We start from the raw sequence: 17,078 nt of genomic DNA, 5'->3' as shown, positions 1-17,078 counted from the left end.
GAAGTAAGAAGAAGGCACATACATAGGGATGAAATCAGATTCAGCAAAAGAGGACCACTAGTACTAGAAAGCAGAAAATAGAGCAGGGGTCTATGCGATCAATAAAAAACCCTTACAAAATATCCATCCTGAGATTTCAAGAACCCACACACCAACTAACGGTGTGTGAGGAGAAACTCAGCCCACTAGAGCAACCAGCAAGCGAGGGAATTACATTTTAGCAAGCTGGAACAGAAAACATGATAAACACTGCTGATCAAAAAATGAGCAAACAAAACTTAGCTTATCCTGGATGGACTGGGAGCAAGGTAGTCAGAAGGAATCTGAGTAGCACTGATTACATCGACAGCCGGCAACAAGTGGAAGTAAAACAGAGCTATATAGGAACCTCCCAGAGGATAACGAACCAGCTGATAGCCAGAGACCAGCAGGATAACAGGCAAAGCCACCAGGGGGAGCCCAAAGCAAAAGTCACACCATACCACCAGTGACCACAAGAGGGAGCCTGAACACAGAGTTCACAACACACTTGCTGCTTCGCTGGTGGATGGCTGGGACGGGTCCGTGGCTGTTCCATGAAGGACCGCTCCAGATCCAGGTTCGAGGGTGCTGCTCCAGGTTCTGTGAAAATAAAAGAAAAACATTAGTACCAAAAATTTACAGTAGTAAAAGCCACATCTCCTGTGGACAAGAAAAAAAATGATTAGGGAATACAACACAATACAATACAACTCAAAAATACTTACGTTCTCTGGGCAAGGACCGGTCTCAAAAACGCCAGCATGCGATATTTATACTTTCTGATCCTTCCTGCAGCACCACTGCGAACCTGGCACTCCTGACGAAGGTCCTTGTTGAAGCGATCCTTCATCGAACGCCAACGGGTTCTGACTTTGTTCACTGTGAAAAAAAGAAAACATTTTTAGTCAGTGCACTTTCGGTCTCGATCACACAACTGTGTGTGATGCGAGAAACTCGGAGGAGTTTATGGCATTACACATAGTTGTGTGATCCCTGCCAAGGTGAATGGCGCTTCACACAACATTTACTTACTTACTTACAAAATTCCTTGTCAACCCATGGCGTGGCATTGTCCCAGCCATCCATCATCGCTCGGGCCACCTCATTCCACAGCCGCCAGATGACCACGTTGTCCGAGTGCTGCTGAACCTGGGTGTCCCACAACAGGACTCACTCCTCGACCAGGGAAATGAGAAGGTCCTTATCAAGAAGGTCTTCATCCCGTTCTGGAACCTAGAAAAGAAAGAAAGACATTAATGTTGCAAAGATAAGAAAAAGAAAGAAAACAAGAGATACAGAAAACAGGAAAGAATAAGTTAAAGTCAAGAAAAAAATAGTAGTCAAGACAAAAAAGGATAGATAGAAGCAAAGTGAAGAAATAAAAACAGGCAAGAATAGTATAGTCATGAAAAAAAATCAGTCAAGTATACTTACACGCCGTCTTGCCACCCGAACGTGTGCTGGCTGCTCTTGGACTGCCTCCGTTGCAGTGGAAGAACTGGTCTGATAAGAAAAAAAAATTACCACATGTGTATATGTGATAGAGAATACTTACCAATCAGTAGGGAATGTTCTCACTTCACTTTCCCAACCAACATGTTCAGGGCGCTCCTCAGAAGACGAGGAAGAAGACATTATGAATGCTGCAAGAAAAAATAGACAGAAATTAGTACATACTAAAGATAGAAAAAAGGACAGACAGAGATTCGCTGTTATTCTCACATTAGCCAAAGTTGTGTTTCTTCTGGAGAGGTTCCAGTCTGCTTCCAAGTGCCTGCTTCAAAGTCTGTCTGCTTCCAGGGGTCTGTAGAGTAGTGTACTGCCAGTGCACACACATTCTTTTTATCTATCTTTGTGTGGGGGGTGGCTATTCAGTGTCTAGACATGTTTACTCTGGAAAAACACATGCGTACCAAAACGCTAGCGAACGCGTGTACACCTGCGTTCCCATAGACTGTAATGCATTGTTTCGACGCATTCCTTCCGCAAGCGTCCGCATGCGTTTGGCAGCGGCAAATTTCCGCCACCAAAATTGAAACATGTTGCTTTAGCCGAGCCCAGTCGCACAAGCCGAAACCACACATGCGTAGTCAAACGCAGCCAAAAGCATACAAATGCATGTACCTGCATCCACAACATTAAAGATAGGAAAACACGACGCATGCGGATGTATGCTGCGAAACGTTGTGGACACAACCGCAAATGTGAAACCAACCTAAATTCCTTAAGTGGCACACAACACTTAATGAATTTAGGCATCCTAATGAATCGTCCTCTTAATGCTTCCGTTACTACTATCTTACTCTGATTTTAGGCTTGCTAGAGTATTTTGTATTTACCTTAATTAAACTGGAGCCAAATCTTGTTGCCTGCAGCTAAATGATATCTCTCATAGCCATTTTACTTGTAGAATTTTCACTTTTAACAACTTATAACTTGCAAGCACCTAAGATAGCACCAGGTGGTGCTCAACCTCCTCAAATCCAGTGCCCAGCTCTCTGCTTCTGCTCTGATCTCTATGTTTTAGCTGCAGAGATGAGACATCATGACTCCAGAGTGCATCACCACAGCAAATCACTGAGTTCAGTGACTTGTGCAATCTGCATCAGGAGATCCGTTGAGCTCAGTGTTTGACTTCCCTGGGTATGCACACTAAAGCTGTGATGTCACCGCTGCAGTGAAAACACAGAGACTGGAGCAGCAGCAGAGAGGTTTAGTGTATTTAGCTTTGCTATTTTACATTCATATGCTTTGGGGTACACTTAGTTGAGAGTGAAAAGTAGGAATTAGTCCTACCAATATTTGTATTTCCAGGAGTCCATCATGACAGAACATCAAGAGGTAGTTCTTCTCATTCTTTAGGGACAGGAAACACACGAGAGGTTAAAAGCCCCCCTCCACCGCGCCCTCAATGTTTTACCAATCAACACACCAGGATAGATTCAACTTAATTTTATTGAATTCTCTTACCCAAATGTTAACTGCAGATAAGTACAAGGAATTTAAGGGAGGGGATGCAAGGATGCTGTTATGATAAACTCCTGAAAATACGATAAATGGTATGACTTATTCCTACTTTCCAGGACGTCTGTCATGACAGCCCACTTGGAGAAATACCAAATGAGTGGGACTACTGCCTGAAGGACTTTCCTTCCATAGGCAATCTGATGGCCTGATAAAATGTCCAGTTTGTAATGTTTATAAAAGGTATTTAGGCTAGACCAGGATGCTGCTCTACAAATCTGGTCTACTGAGGCTCCTGCCCTTACAGTCCAAGAAGCGTAGATTGCTCTTGTTGAATGTGCCTTGACACGCTCCAGCAGTTCTCTCCTGTCTGATTCGTATACCAGGGAAATGGTGGAAGTGAGCCATCTCGTCAATGTCACTTTTGAGGTCTTCTTGCCATTATTCTTCCCTGCAAACTGGATGAAGAGGTATGAATCTAGCTTCCAACCTTAGCCTCCACATAACGTAGAACTGTCTGTCTTACATCCAGTGAATAAACATTTGTTCCTTCTGGTTTTTTTTGGATGCTGGCAAAAGGAGGGTATCATAATCTCCTGGTTCAAGTTGGCACTGGACACCATATTCGGAAGAAAAGTTGGGTCAAGCTTAAGAATTATGCGATCTTCCGGTATACGAAAATAAGGATCTCTCATGGACAGAGCTTGAATTTCGCTGACTCTATTCGCTGAAGTGACTGCTACCAAAAAAATCATCTTCAGGGAAAACATCTTGATGTTAACGTACTCCTGAGGAAGGAGACTTGCATAGGGCATTCAGTACCAAGTTTAGATCCCATGGGGTCACTGATTTCCTAATTGTAGGTCTTAATCTGCTGATTGCTTTAGAAAACGTTGCGACCCAGGGATGGTTCACCATTTCATTAGTCAAAAAAGACGCTGAGATACGGACTCTTAGCATGCTTGGTCTTTCGACCACCAGTTGTAAGAAATCCAGGATTCTAGGAATGTTCTGGCAAGAGGAGTTGATAATGGTTTCCCTGTATTGCAATTAGAACTTCCAGATTTTTGCATAAATAGCAAAAGTCTCAGGTTTCTTACTTGCCTGCATCGTCGTGACCACCCGATCCGACAGACCCTGTGACATTAAAATCTGCCTCTCAGGACCCAAGCTGTCAGATGCAATAGGCTACTGTGATGTAGCAGGCGACCTTGAGAGAAAAGGTCGTCCATCTCTGGAAGGGGGAGTAGATCTTCTAGAGCCATATGATTTAATAGAGGAAAGCAGCTCCTATTCAGCCAAAAGGGGGCAATCAGTATTACCATAGCTTGATCTTCCTGAATCATTCTCAGGACCCTTGGGATCAATGGAGAAGGCAGAAAGGCATATAGCAGATTCTTGGTCCACTTTTGGGATAAGGCGTCCACCTCCTCCAGGTTGTCTTCCAGGTTAAGGGATAAGACGAGTCCTCTGCCCACTTGAAGATTTGTAAGGTTATAGCCTGCAGAAGATGACCTTTCAGGCCCCCTTGATGATGAACAAAGGTGACCGCAGTGACATTGTCCAATAAGATTTTGACATGTTGGCCTCTGAGATGATCCTGGCACCTCTGGAGCATCTCCCATATTACCCACAGCTCTCTGTAGTTGGGAGATCTTGCACAAACTTCTGGAGACCATGTCCCCTGAAAGTAAAGAACTTCATACACATAGGGAAAAGATTCAATCACCCCTCTTTGGAGATTTCTTAGAGATGTCTACCATGTCAGTGATGTCTTTACCTCTGTAGATGTGACCATCTTCATGTCTAGTCCCGAAAAGGGCATTGAGCATAGCTTGCATTTTGAATGGCTATCTCCTGACCAAGTTTTTAACCAGATGGCCTGCTTCGCCGAGTTATAAAGGATATTGCTCCTGGCTGCAAATCTTGCGGATTTGGCTGATGCATTTGCCATAAACCCCGTTGACGTTTTCAGCAACGGAAGGGACTCTAGTACATTCTCTCTAGGAGTATTGGATTTCAGTGTTGGGTACTCAATTCATCATAGACCTAGACACCGAGGTGGTGGCTATATTGACCCTAATGATGGTGGCTTTGGTCTCCCAGTCCCTTCTTAACCCCTTCATGACTCAGCCTATTTTGACCTTAATGACCTGGCCATTTTTTGCAATTCAACGGATCCTAGCAATTCTGAGATTGTTTTTTCGTGACATATTGGGCTTCATGTTAGTAGTAAATTTAGGTGAATAATTTTTGCGTTTATTTGTGAAAAAAATCGGAAATTTGTCGAAAATTTTGAAAATTTCGCAATTTTATTTTTATTTTGTTAAACCAGAGAGTTATGTGACACAAAATAGTTAATAAACAACATTACCCACATGTCTACTTTACATCAGCACAATTTTGGAAACAAAATTTTTTGTTGCTAGGAAGTTATAAGAATTAAAATTTGACCATCGATTTCTCATTTTTACAACAAAATTTGCTAAACCTTTTTTTTTTTTTTAGGGACCACCTCACATTTGAAGCTAGTTTGAGGGATCTATATGGCTGAAAATACCCCAAAGTGACACCATTCTAAAAACTGCACCCCTCAAGGTGCTCAAAACCACATTCAAGAAGTTTATTAACCATTCAGGTGTTTCACAGCAGCAGAAGCAACATGGAAGGAAAAAATGAACATTTAACTTTTTAGTCACAAAAAATGATCTTTTAGCAACAATTTTTTTATTTTCCCAAGGATAAAAGGAGAAACTGGACCCCAAAAGTTATTGTACAATTTGTCCTGAGTACGCCGATACCCCATATGTGGGGGGAATCACTGTTTGGGTGCACGACAGGGCTCGGAAGGGAAGGAGCGCCATTTGACTTTTTAAATGCAAAATTGACTCCAATCTTTAGCGGACACCATGTCGCTTTTGGAGAGCCCTTGTGTGCCTAAACATTGGAGCTCCCCCACAAGTGACCCCATTTTGGAAACTAGACCCCCCAAGGAACTTATCTAGATGTATAGTGAGCACTTTGAACCCCCAGGTGCTTCACAAATTGATCCATAAAAAGAAAAAGTACTTTTTTTTCACAAAAAAATTCTTTTAGCCTTAATTTTTTCATTTTTACATGGGCAACAGGATAAAATGGATCCTAAAATTTGTTGGGAAATTTCTCCTGAGTACACCGATACCTCATATGTGGTCAGAAACCACTGTTTAGGTGCACGGCAAGGCTCGGAAGGAAAGGAGCGCCATTTGACTTTGCGAATGAAAAATTAGCTCCAATTGTTAGCGGACACCATGTCGCGTTTGGAGAGCCCCTGTGTGCCTAAACATTGAAACCCCCCACAAGTGACACCATTTTGGAAACTAGACCCCCCAAGGAACTTATCTAGATGTGTGGTGAGCACTTTGAACCCCCAAGTGCTTCACCGAAGTTTATAACGCAGAGCCGTGAAAATAAAAAATCTTTTTTTTCCCACAAAAATAAGTTTTTAGCCCCCATTTTTTTATTTTCCCAAGGGTAACAGGAGAAATTAGACCCCCAAAGTTGTTGTGCAATTTTTCCTGAGTACACTGATACCCCATATGTGGGTATATGGGGGTAAACCACTGTCTAGGCGCACGTTGGGGCTTGGAAGGGAGGGAGCACCATTTCACTTTTTGAACGCTAGAGTGGCTGGAATCAATGGTGACGCCATGTCGCGTTTGGAGACCCCTGATGTGCCTAAACAGTGGAAACCCCTCAATTCTAACTCCAACACCAACCCCAACACACCCCTAACCCTAATCCCAACTTTAGCCATAACCCTAATCACAACCATAACCCCAACACACCCCTAACCCTAATCCAAACCCTAACCACAGCCCTAACCCCAACACACCCCTAATCCTAACCACAAGCCTAACCCTAACCCCAACCCTAATCTTAGCCCTATTTCCAACCCTAACCCTAATTCCAAACCTAACTCTAATTCTAACCCTAAGTCTATGTGCCCACGCTGCGGATTCGTGTGAGGATTTTTCCGCAGTTTTTGAAAAATCCGCAGGTAAAACGCACTGCGTTTTACTACGGATTTCCAGTGTTTTTTGTGCAGATTTCACCTGCGGATTCCTATTGAGGAACAAGTGTAAAACGCTGCGGATTCCGCACAAAGAATTGACATGCAGCGGAAAATACAACGCAGCGTTTCTGCGCTGTATTTTCCGCACCATGGGCACAGCGGATTTGGTTTTCCATAGGTTTACATGGTACTGTAAACGTGATGGAAAACTGCTACAAATCCGCAGTGGCCAATCCGATGCGGATCCGCAGCCAAATCCACACCGTGTGCACATAGCCCAATTCTAACCCTAGTTGCAACCCTAACCCTAATTTCAACCCTAACCCTAATTCTAACCCTAATTGCAACCCTAAGGCTGGGTTCACACTGCGTTGCTGGCGTCCGTTAGACGGACTACGTTACACAGCGGCATAACGCGGTGTAACGTAGTCTGTTTAACGCCGCCATTGACTCCAATGTTGGATGCATCACTAGCGCACTCCCACAATGGGTGTGCGCTAGGGATGTGCCGTCATTGAGTGACGGACCCTGAGACGCGGGCTGCAGCGTTTCCAGGTCCGTCACTGCTAGCGCAGATAGAGCAAAAGACACATCCTGCGAGCACATTTGCAGGATCCGTTTTTTGCCCAAAATGACAATTACGTCATACGACGCAAGTGTGAAAGAGGCCTAACCCTAATTGCAACTCTAACCCTAATTGCAACCCTAATTCTAACCCTAACCCTAGTTCTAACCCTAGTGGAAAAATAAAAGTAAATATTTTTTCTTTATTTTATTATTGTCCCTACCTATGGGGGTGATAAAGGGAGGGGGGGTTATTTATTATTATTTTTATTTTGATCACTGTGATAGAACCTACCTGGATCGAATCTGCCGCCGGCAGATTCGGCAGGTGCCCTGCGCATGCGCCCGCCTTTTTGGAAGATGGCGGCGCCCATGGAGAAGACGGACGGACGGACGGACACCGGAGCACGGCAAGTAATCGGGGGTGGGAGCAAACAGCGGGGGAGGAGATAGGACTGCGGGGGAGCGGACAGGAGGACAGAGGGGAGCAGAGGACAGCAGATGACAGGACGGAGGATGGAGGGGAGATCGGTGGCGGGGGCAGATCACTGTCTCCAGCCATGGCTGATGCTATTGCAGCATCGGCCATGGCTGGATTGTAATATTTCACCAATTTTCATTGATGAAATATTACTATCGCTCTGATTGAAAGTGAAACGTCACTTTCAACAGCCATTCAGAGCGATCGTAGCCACGGGGGGCGAAGCCACCCCCCTGGGCTCAAGTACCACTCCCCCTGTCCCTGCAGGTCGCGTGACATTACAGTTAACCCTTTCACCCAATCTGCAGGAGCGTGATCCGACCATGACGCATATGCTGCGTCACAGGTCGGATTGGCACAGGTTTTCATGACGCATTCGCTGCGTCAAAGGTCGGGAAGGGGTTAATAACCCCTCTACTTCCTATCCTTCGCATCAGGAGACAGGAAGAGTCTTCGAAGGGGATTGAAGTCTTTTTTGTCACTCTGGTAATTGGGATTTCAATTTTTGGGATTGCTTCCCAAACTTTAACCTCTTCTGTTTCAAAGGGGAGACGGGCTTTGAAATCTCTGGGGATGTCTAGCCTTGTCTCTGCATCTTCCATTATCATGGCTTTAATATATTTGTTAACCGGAAAGACTCTGTTCCATTGCGTCTTCAGCCCTCCAAACATCTCATCTTGTATTAAGTGAGCCACCTGCACCTCCTGAATCTTCATAGTGCTTTGTAGTACACTTAATAGGTTATATCGGTATCATCCAAACTGAATACAATTAAGTAATACACAAGTATCTCATAACTATATGTAAATAGTAGACCAAAATTAGACAAATATTGGACACTCCATCAGAATGTGTATCCTACAAGAGACTTGCAGTACAAAATCCAGAGTATAATACGAAAAAAGCAGTTTTATTATTGATCACCTAACAAAGTAGTAAATAGTACAATAAAGACATAAAAAAATCAAAGGCAATGGCGTAAAGTGTCAGTGAACTACATATCTACAATAATGATAACAGGCATGGGAATCAAGATACGCAAATAACAATTGGAGCAAAGGACAGGTGGCTTTTTCCTATGTGTAACATATAGGCTACAAGTGCACTGTTAAATACTGTAACATTAGTCCCATATGAAAATAACCAAATGTGTAAACCAAAGGCTCCCCAGTATTTAAATTAGTTGGTAGGCCATAGTAAAAAAATAATGGTAACAATCATAACAATAGTAGCTAGAACTCTCCAAGGTAAAATAACTCATCAGAATGTTATGAGGCAAAGCAAAGCATATAGCGGTAAAGAGAGCATCTTACCCATAATAACCTGTATGTGGATGTGCATAAATACATAAACACTTGAAATAGATCACTCTGTTTGTAATGACTCTATACAGTCATGGCCAAAAGTATTCACACCTCTGCAATTCTGTCAGATAATACTCAGTTTCTTCCTGAAAATGATTGCAAACACAAATTCTTTGGTATTATTATCTTCATTTAATTTGTCTTAAATGAAAAACCACAAAAGAGAATGAAGCAAAAAGCAAAACATTGATCATTTCACACAAAACTCCAAAAATGGGCCAGACAAAAGTATTGGCACACCCTCAGCCTAATACTTGGTTGCACAACCTTTAGCCAAAATAACTGCGACCAACCGCTTCCGGTAACCATCAATGAGTTTCTTACAATGCTCTGCTGGAATTTTAGACCATTCTTCTTTGGCAAACTGCTCCAGGTCCCTGATATTTGAAGGGTGCCTTCTCCAAACTGCCATTTTTAGATCTCTCTACAGGTGTTCTATGGGATTCAGGTCTGGATTCATTGCTGGCCACCTTAGAAGTCTCTAGTGCTTTCTCTCAAACCATTTTCTAGTGCTTTTTGAAGTGTGTTTTGGGTCATTGTCCTGCTGGAAGACCCATGACCTCTGAGGGAGACCCAGCTTTCTCACACTGGGCCCTACATTATGCTGCAAAGTTTGTTGGTAGTCTTCAGACTTCATAATGCCATGCACACAGTCAAGCAGTCCAGTGCCAGAGGCAGCAAAGCAACCCCAAAACATCAGGGAACCTCCGCCATGTTTGACTGTAGGGACCGTGTTCTTTTCTTTGAATGCCTCTTTTTTTCTCCTGTAAACTCTATGTTGATGCTTTTGTCCAAAAAGCTCTACTTTTGTCTCATCTGACCAGAGCACATTATTCCAAAACGTTTTAGGCTTTTTCAGGTAAGTTTTGGCAAACTCCAGCCTGGTTTTTTTATGTTTCGGGGTAAGAAGTGGGGTCTTCCTGGGTCTCTTACCATACAGTCCCTTTTCATTCAGACGCCGACGGATAGTAAGGGTTGACACTGTTGTACCCTCAGACTGCAGGGCAGCTTGAACTTGTTTGGATGTTAGTCGAGGTTCTTTATCCAACATCCGCACAATCTTGCGTTGAAATCTCTTGTCAATTTTTCTTTTCCGTCCACATCTAGGGAGTTTAGCCACAGTGCCATGGGCTTTAAACTTCTTGATGACACTGCGCACGGTAGACACAGGAACATTCAGGTCTTTGGAGATGGACTTGTAGCCTTGAGATTGCTCATGCTTCCTCACAATTTGGTTTCTCAAGTCCTCAGACAGTTCTTTGGTCTTCTTTCGTTTCTCCATGCTCAATGTGGTACACACAAGGACACAGGACAGAGGTTGAGTCAACTTTAATCCATGTTAACTGGCTGCAAGTGTGATTTAGTTATTGCCAACACCTGTTAGGTGCCACAGGTAAGTTACAGGTGCTGTTAATTACACAAATTAGAGAAGCATCACATGATTTTTCGAACAGTGCCAATACTTTTGTCCACCCCCTTTTTTATGTTTGGTGTGGAATTATATCCAATTTGGCTTTAGAACAATTCCTTTTGTGTTTTTTTTCATTTAAGACAAATTAAATGAAGATAATACCAAAGAATTTGTGTTTGCAATCATTTTCAGGAAGAAACTGAGTATTATCTGACAGAATTGCAGGGGTGTGAATACTTTTGGCCATGACTGTATGAGTTTCACTTTTTGCATTGAAGAACTGAAATAAATTAACTTTTTGATGATATTCTAATTTTGTGAGAAGCACCTGTATATGTAAAGAAATAAAGCAAGTCTCCAAAAGCCCATATCCTTTAACTACTTTTCTTTTTTTGTAGTGGAGAGGTACAGAATATGCTGGAAAGATTTGGAGGCAAGTTTACTTTTTTCTCTACTATCAATTCCATTTTCTTGTTAAAATGATTTTCAAAACATATAACACAGAAGTCACATTACATTTTTGTAGACATGAAAAATAATATTCATACTCTGAGGCTTAAAAAGTTTCCATTTTTACCACATCACACAAGCTCCCATATGTGTTGCAATTTTCATGAAATATAAAAGGTCACAATTTTCTCCATAGGGCAAAATGGCAACAAATACAGTTCTAGGAACAATTCCTAGAAAAACAGCTGTGATGACAACAAAACCTCTGGCTGCATTATTCAGAACCTGGCTACGTGATTGCAGCCAGGGATGTTTTTCTCTTTTCAGAGAAAATATAATTTGAAAAGCTAATTTGTGACTGTAAGGGTACGTGCTCACGATCAGGAATTGCTGCGGTTTTTACGCTGCATATCTAAGCAGCATGAAAACCGTAGCGTCCAGATGTTACAGCATAGTGGATAGGATTTCTAGACATCCCATGTCCACTATGCTTGTATGTGCACCTGCAGATCACCCGCGGACACTGACATGCAGTGCATCTTTCAGAACTGCAGGATGTCAATTTCTTTTGCGGAGTCTCTGCAACAGAAATTTCATCAATAGAATGTATTGTGTGCAGTAAACTGGCACCCAATTTTCGACTATGCTTTAGTTGAAATGCTGCAATGTTGTAGAGAGAGGCGTACGTTGCTACTGTCATGCAGCCAGGCTCTGATTCTGTGGTTCGTGCAGAATGAATCTAACATTCTTTGAAAGGTATGTACACCTAAACATCCATTTTTACATAAAATAAAAAAACCTTTTATTAAATACCTACGGTACTTGTGTCTTCAGCTCCAATGCATACCTATCTGTCTTTATGGTGAGTGACTTCAAATAAACCATCTTTTTTCTGATATAAAGTGGAGTTCTTTTTTTTTGTCTTAAAGAAGTTGTCCACTACAATAAACTTTTTTTTTTTTTTTTTTTCATAAATCTTGCTATTATGTGCCACTGAAAACATCCACTGTCTTTATTTTAGCAATATTACCTTTTATCATGCTGTAGCAGCACATCTTCAGTGCTGGATCCAGCTCTCATGGGGTTAATCGACAACTTCCTTTCTCCTGAGTTATTGTGCTCTAATACTACAAGTTCCATGATGCATTGCACTTGCCTGTAACTCTGCACCTGGCACACCCACTCCAAAACACACCCCAACCCCTCCCTCCTCTCCCCCCCTCTATCTTCAAAAAGATTTGTAATGTCATTTCTGTCCAACCTCCTCTTTTACATTTGTCCAACCCACACTCCATTACACACAGATAGATAGATAACAGATAGATAGATGAATACATACAGATATATCTATATATCTATATCTATTTCCATAGATATGTCCATATCCATGTTTCTAAACCCCTTCACTCCTGGGGCTTTTTTGTTTTCGTTTATCGCTCCCCTTCTTTCCAGAGCCATAATTTTTCCATCAATATGGCCATGTGAGGGCTTATCTTTTGCGGGACAAGTTCTACTTTTGAACGACACCATTGGTTTTACCATGTCGTGTAACAGAAAATGTGAAAAAAAGTCAAAGTGCGATGAAATTGCAAAAAAAATGCAATCCCACACTTGTTTTTTCCTTGGCTTTTTTGCTAGGTTTACTAAATGCTAAGGCTGTGTGCACACGTTGCGGATTTGATTGCAGATCCGCAGAATTTTTTGCCGCACAGAATTGCATCAAATCCGCAGTGTAGTGCACAACCAATGTAAGTCTATGGGAGCCGCAGACTTGTTGTGCACATGCTGCGGAAAAAGCCGCACCGAAACGCAGCTTTTTTTTTCCGCAGCATGTCACTTCTTTTGTGCCGAACTGCAGCGTTTATGCACCCATAGATTTGCATTGAGTCGGGCACATCCGCAGCAAAACCGCAGATGTAAGAAAGATCTGCAGTTTAGATGCAGATGTGGGTTCGAGAAACGCTGCAGTTCGGGAGGGAAGTGTGTGGGCGGTGACGGTGTGCGTGTATGTGTGTGCGGACGGACGGGGTCTGCGGGCTGTTCGGATGTGTGCGGCGCTGTGCGGGACTGCTCAGGTGTGTGCGGGGTCTGCGGGCTGTTCGGATGTGTGCGGGACTGTTTGGATGTGTGCGGCGCTGTTCAGGTGTGTGCGGGGTCTGCGGGCTGTTCGGATGTGTGCGGCGCTGTGCGGGACTGTTCGGGTGTGTGCGGGACTGTTCGGGTGTGTGCGGGACTGTTCAGGTGTGTGGGGGGGGTCTTTTGGGGTGTGTGTGCAGGCATCATACGATGGGACTACAAGTACGCAGCATCCAATCTGCAGCTAATTCGGATGTAATCCGGACAGTGGACACACACCCTACACTATCCATACATCTATCAATAGATCTATCTATCCAGATATATCTATAGATATAGGAATAGATAGATGTATGCATCTATAGATCTATCTATATGTAGATCTGTTTATCCATTTCATCTATCATCTATATGTCTATCTATCTGTGTGTAATTGAGTGTGGGTTGGACAAATGTAAAAGAGGTTGGACAATAATGACATCACAAATCTTTTTTTTTTTGCTCAATAATACATCTTTATTTAGCTTTCAAAAACGCATACAAAAAACATGCAAAAACCGCAACAAGAACTGCATCAAAACCACACAAAAAACCCGCATCAAAACTGCGCAAAAAAAATAAAAAAAACGTGAAAAAAATGCATCCAAAACACAGCGGCGTTTTCTGCAAGGAGATGCAGATTTTGTGCAGAAAATTCTGGAACCAAATCTGCAATGTGTGCACACAGCATAAAACGGACCTGCCATTATGATTCTCCAGGTCATTACGAGTTCATAGACACCAAACACGTCTAGGTTATTTTTTATCTAAGTGGTGAAAAAAATTCCAAAGTTTGCTAAAAAGAAATAAAATAATTGCGCCATTTTCTGATACCTGTAGCGTCTATATTTTCTGAGATATCGTATCGGGTGAGGGCTAATTTTTTGCGTGCCGAGCTGACGTTTTTAATGATACAACTTTTGTGCAGATACGCATTTTTGATCGCCCATTATTGCATTTTAATGCAGTGTCGCGGCGACCAAAAAAACATAATTTTGTCTTTTGATTTTTTTTCTCACTATAACGTTTAGCGATCATGTACATTTTTTTTGTTGTACTGAAAACAGCTGACATGTTGCGGCTTTGAAGTGGTCTCACCGCCGAAGCCCACCTCAAAGCGGGGGATACTGCCAGCTGACGTACTATTCCGTCAGCTGGCAGAAAGGGGTTAATGATCAATATGTTTCAGTTAAAAAAAAAAAAAATGGCGTGGGCTCCCGCAAAATTTTCTGCGCCAGAGGGGGAAAGCCGACGGCCAGGGGCCAATATTTGTAGCCTGCTATGAATATCAGCCCGCAGCTGTCTGCGTAGCCTTTACTGGCTATTAAAATAGGGGGACCCCACAAAAAAAAATGACGTGGGGTCCCCCTATATTTTATAGCTAGAAAGGCTACGCAGACAGCTGCGGGCTGATATTCATAGCCTAGAGAGGGGCCATGAATATTGGTCCCCCCCGGCTACAAATACCAGTCAGCAGCCGCCCCAGAAATGGCACATCTGTAAGATGCGCCAATTCCGGCACTTAGCCCCTCTTCCCACTCCCGTGTAGCGGTGGGATATGGGGTAATAAGAGGTTAAAGTCACCTTGCTATTGTAAGGTGACATTAAGCCGGGTTAATAAGGAAGAGGCGTCAATAAGACGCCCATCCATTATTAATCCAATAGTAAGAAAAGGTTAATAAAACAAACACATTAGGAAAAAAGTTTTATTATTCTTCATTTAACCATACTTACCATACTTCAGCGCCTGCAAAAAAACGTAAAATAATAAACCGTATACTACCTGTCTGCCGTAGTCCAATTAATAACGAGTGTCCCACGACGATCTCCCCTATAGAACAGTGACATTAGGTGATGTCACTGCTCTATAGGACCCTCAGTGACACACTGACAGGAGACAATGGCTCCTGCAGTGCATCACTGAGAGGTTACTAAAGTTCACTGGTCTCACTTTATGGCAAAAAGCTGCATGGGAACTTTCTCACACAGCAATGCCATAAGTGAGACTAGGGACTATTTTCTCACAGGGGCGTAGGAATACATTGTGGGGAATACATTGTGGAAGGATACCTTCCTCCCCTCATTGTGTTCCTGGAGCCCCTGGAGAGTGGTCGCATCAGCTGATACTCCTCTCCACGGGAAATCGTGGAGGGACACTCGTTTTAATTGGATTTCAGCGGATCAGGGAGTATAGTGTTTGTTTATTATTTTAATATTTTTTTTACAGATGACAATGGCTTCGGGAATCAAAGTGACAAGTGATGGTGAGTATGTACTCTATGTTACATGTACTGTATGTCTATGTATGTACTGTATGTGGCATGTCGCATGATGTCACATGTTGCATGTCATCGCATGGTGCATGTTGTCACATGGTGCATGTCACATGTTGCATGTCGTCGCATGTTGTCACATGTAGCATGCTGCATGTCACATGCTGCATGTCGCATGCTGTCACATGTTGCATGATGTCACATGTTGCATGTCGTCGCATGGCGCATGTCGCCATGTCACATGGTGCATGTCGTCGCATGTTGTCACATGTAGCATGCTGCATGTGGCATGTTGCATGGTGTATGTCACATGTCGCATGATGTCACATGTTGCATGGCGCATGTCGTCGCATGGTGCATGTTGTCGCATGCTGCATGTTGTCACATGTTGCATGGCGCATGTCGTCGCATGGTGCATGTCATCGCATGGTGCATGTCGTCGCATGGTGCGTGTTCTGTATGTGTGTTCTATGTATGTATGTTTTGTTTTTTACATTCAACACATTAGCCGGATGATGGGACTACTACTGTCCCATCATTGGCTAATGTGTCACTCACTGTCACTGTAGCAGGCAGAGCCCGATGGGACTTGTAGTCCCATCGGACGATGCCTGTACACAGAGACAACGCCGCCGCAACCACCACCGCACAGCCACACTCCAGCACCTTCGGTTTCACCGAGCAGACCCCCGCTGTCGCACCGGCCGCTGATGCACCGGCCGCCGACGCACCGGCCGCCGACGCACCGGCCGCCGCCGCCACGGCACCGGACACCGCCACGGGACCGGCCGCCGACGCTACGGCACTGGACGCTGACGCACCGGCCGCCGCCACGGCACCAGACGCAGACGCACCAGCCGCCGCCACGGGGCTGCACATCGGCCAGCAGATCCCAGCACAGACACCAGCACAGCCCCGCCCACCCCGAGCAAAGCCCCGCCCCCAGCACAGCGCTGCAAGCAGCCCACAGCCCCACCCACAGCCCAGTCACTCTTGAATGACTGCTGACTGTGCGGCTTGGAGACGCCTGTTACTGACGTCGCGTCAATTTCCAGAGTCTGGAAATTGACGTGACGTCGGCGGAAATTAGCGGTGGCTGCAGCCTGGGGGTCACGTGACCGGACTCAGCCGCCGCCATAGCGCCGCTCGTAGGCGAAAACGGCAACAGAAGGTATTAGTAAAATTCATTAAAGGCCTCGGGGGGATACATTGGGGGGTTAACTGAAAGTAGTGGACAACCCCTTTAATGACTGTAGGTTTCCCAGATCCTACTGCTGCATGCCAGGCTGCAATCCACATTCCTTCAACACTATACTTGATCGATTGTACAAGATGTTTTTGGGAATTCAGTTTTATTTTTTGCCAAACACTTCTACTGCGG

At 43.9% G+C, this 17,078-nt stretch overlaps 1 protein-coding gene across 1 annotated transcript in view; it reads left to right on the top strand.

Moving 5' to 3' along the window:
* The window catches only part of SYCP3 (synaptonemal complex protein 3), a 61,731-nt gene that overhangs the window by 34,909 nt on the left and 9,744 nt on the right, over window positions 1-17,078 (top strand). Inside the window, exon 4 of the mRNA XM_077265612.1 lies at window positions 11,258-11,292. Within this exon, the coding sequence (XP_077121727.1) occupies window positions 11,258-11,292 (35 nt within the window). The remainder of the gene's footprint in view (window positions 1-11,257; window positions 11,293-17,078) is intronic.

This window comes from Ranitomeya variabilis, chromosome 5 (assembly GCF_051348905.1).
Source record: "Ranitomeya variabilis isolate aRanVar5 chromosome 5, aRanVar5.hap1, whole genome shotgun sequence".
Taxonomy (NCBI): Eukaryota; Metazoa; Chordata; class Amphibia; order Anura; family Dendrobatidae; genus Ranitomeya; species Ranitomeya variabilis.
The sequence above is the reverse complement of the archived record's forward strand: the minus strand, read 5'-3'. Positions and strand labels throughout refer to the sequence as shown.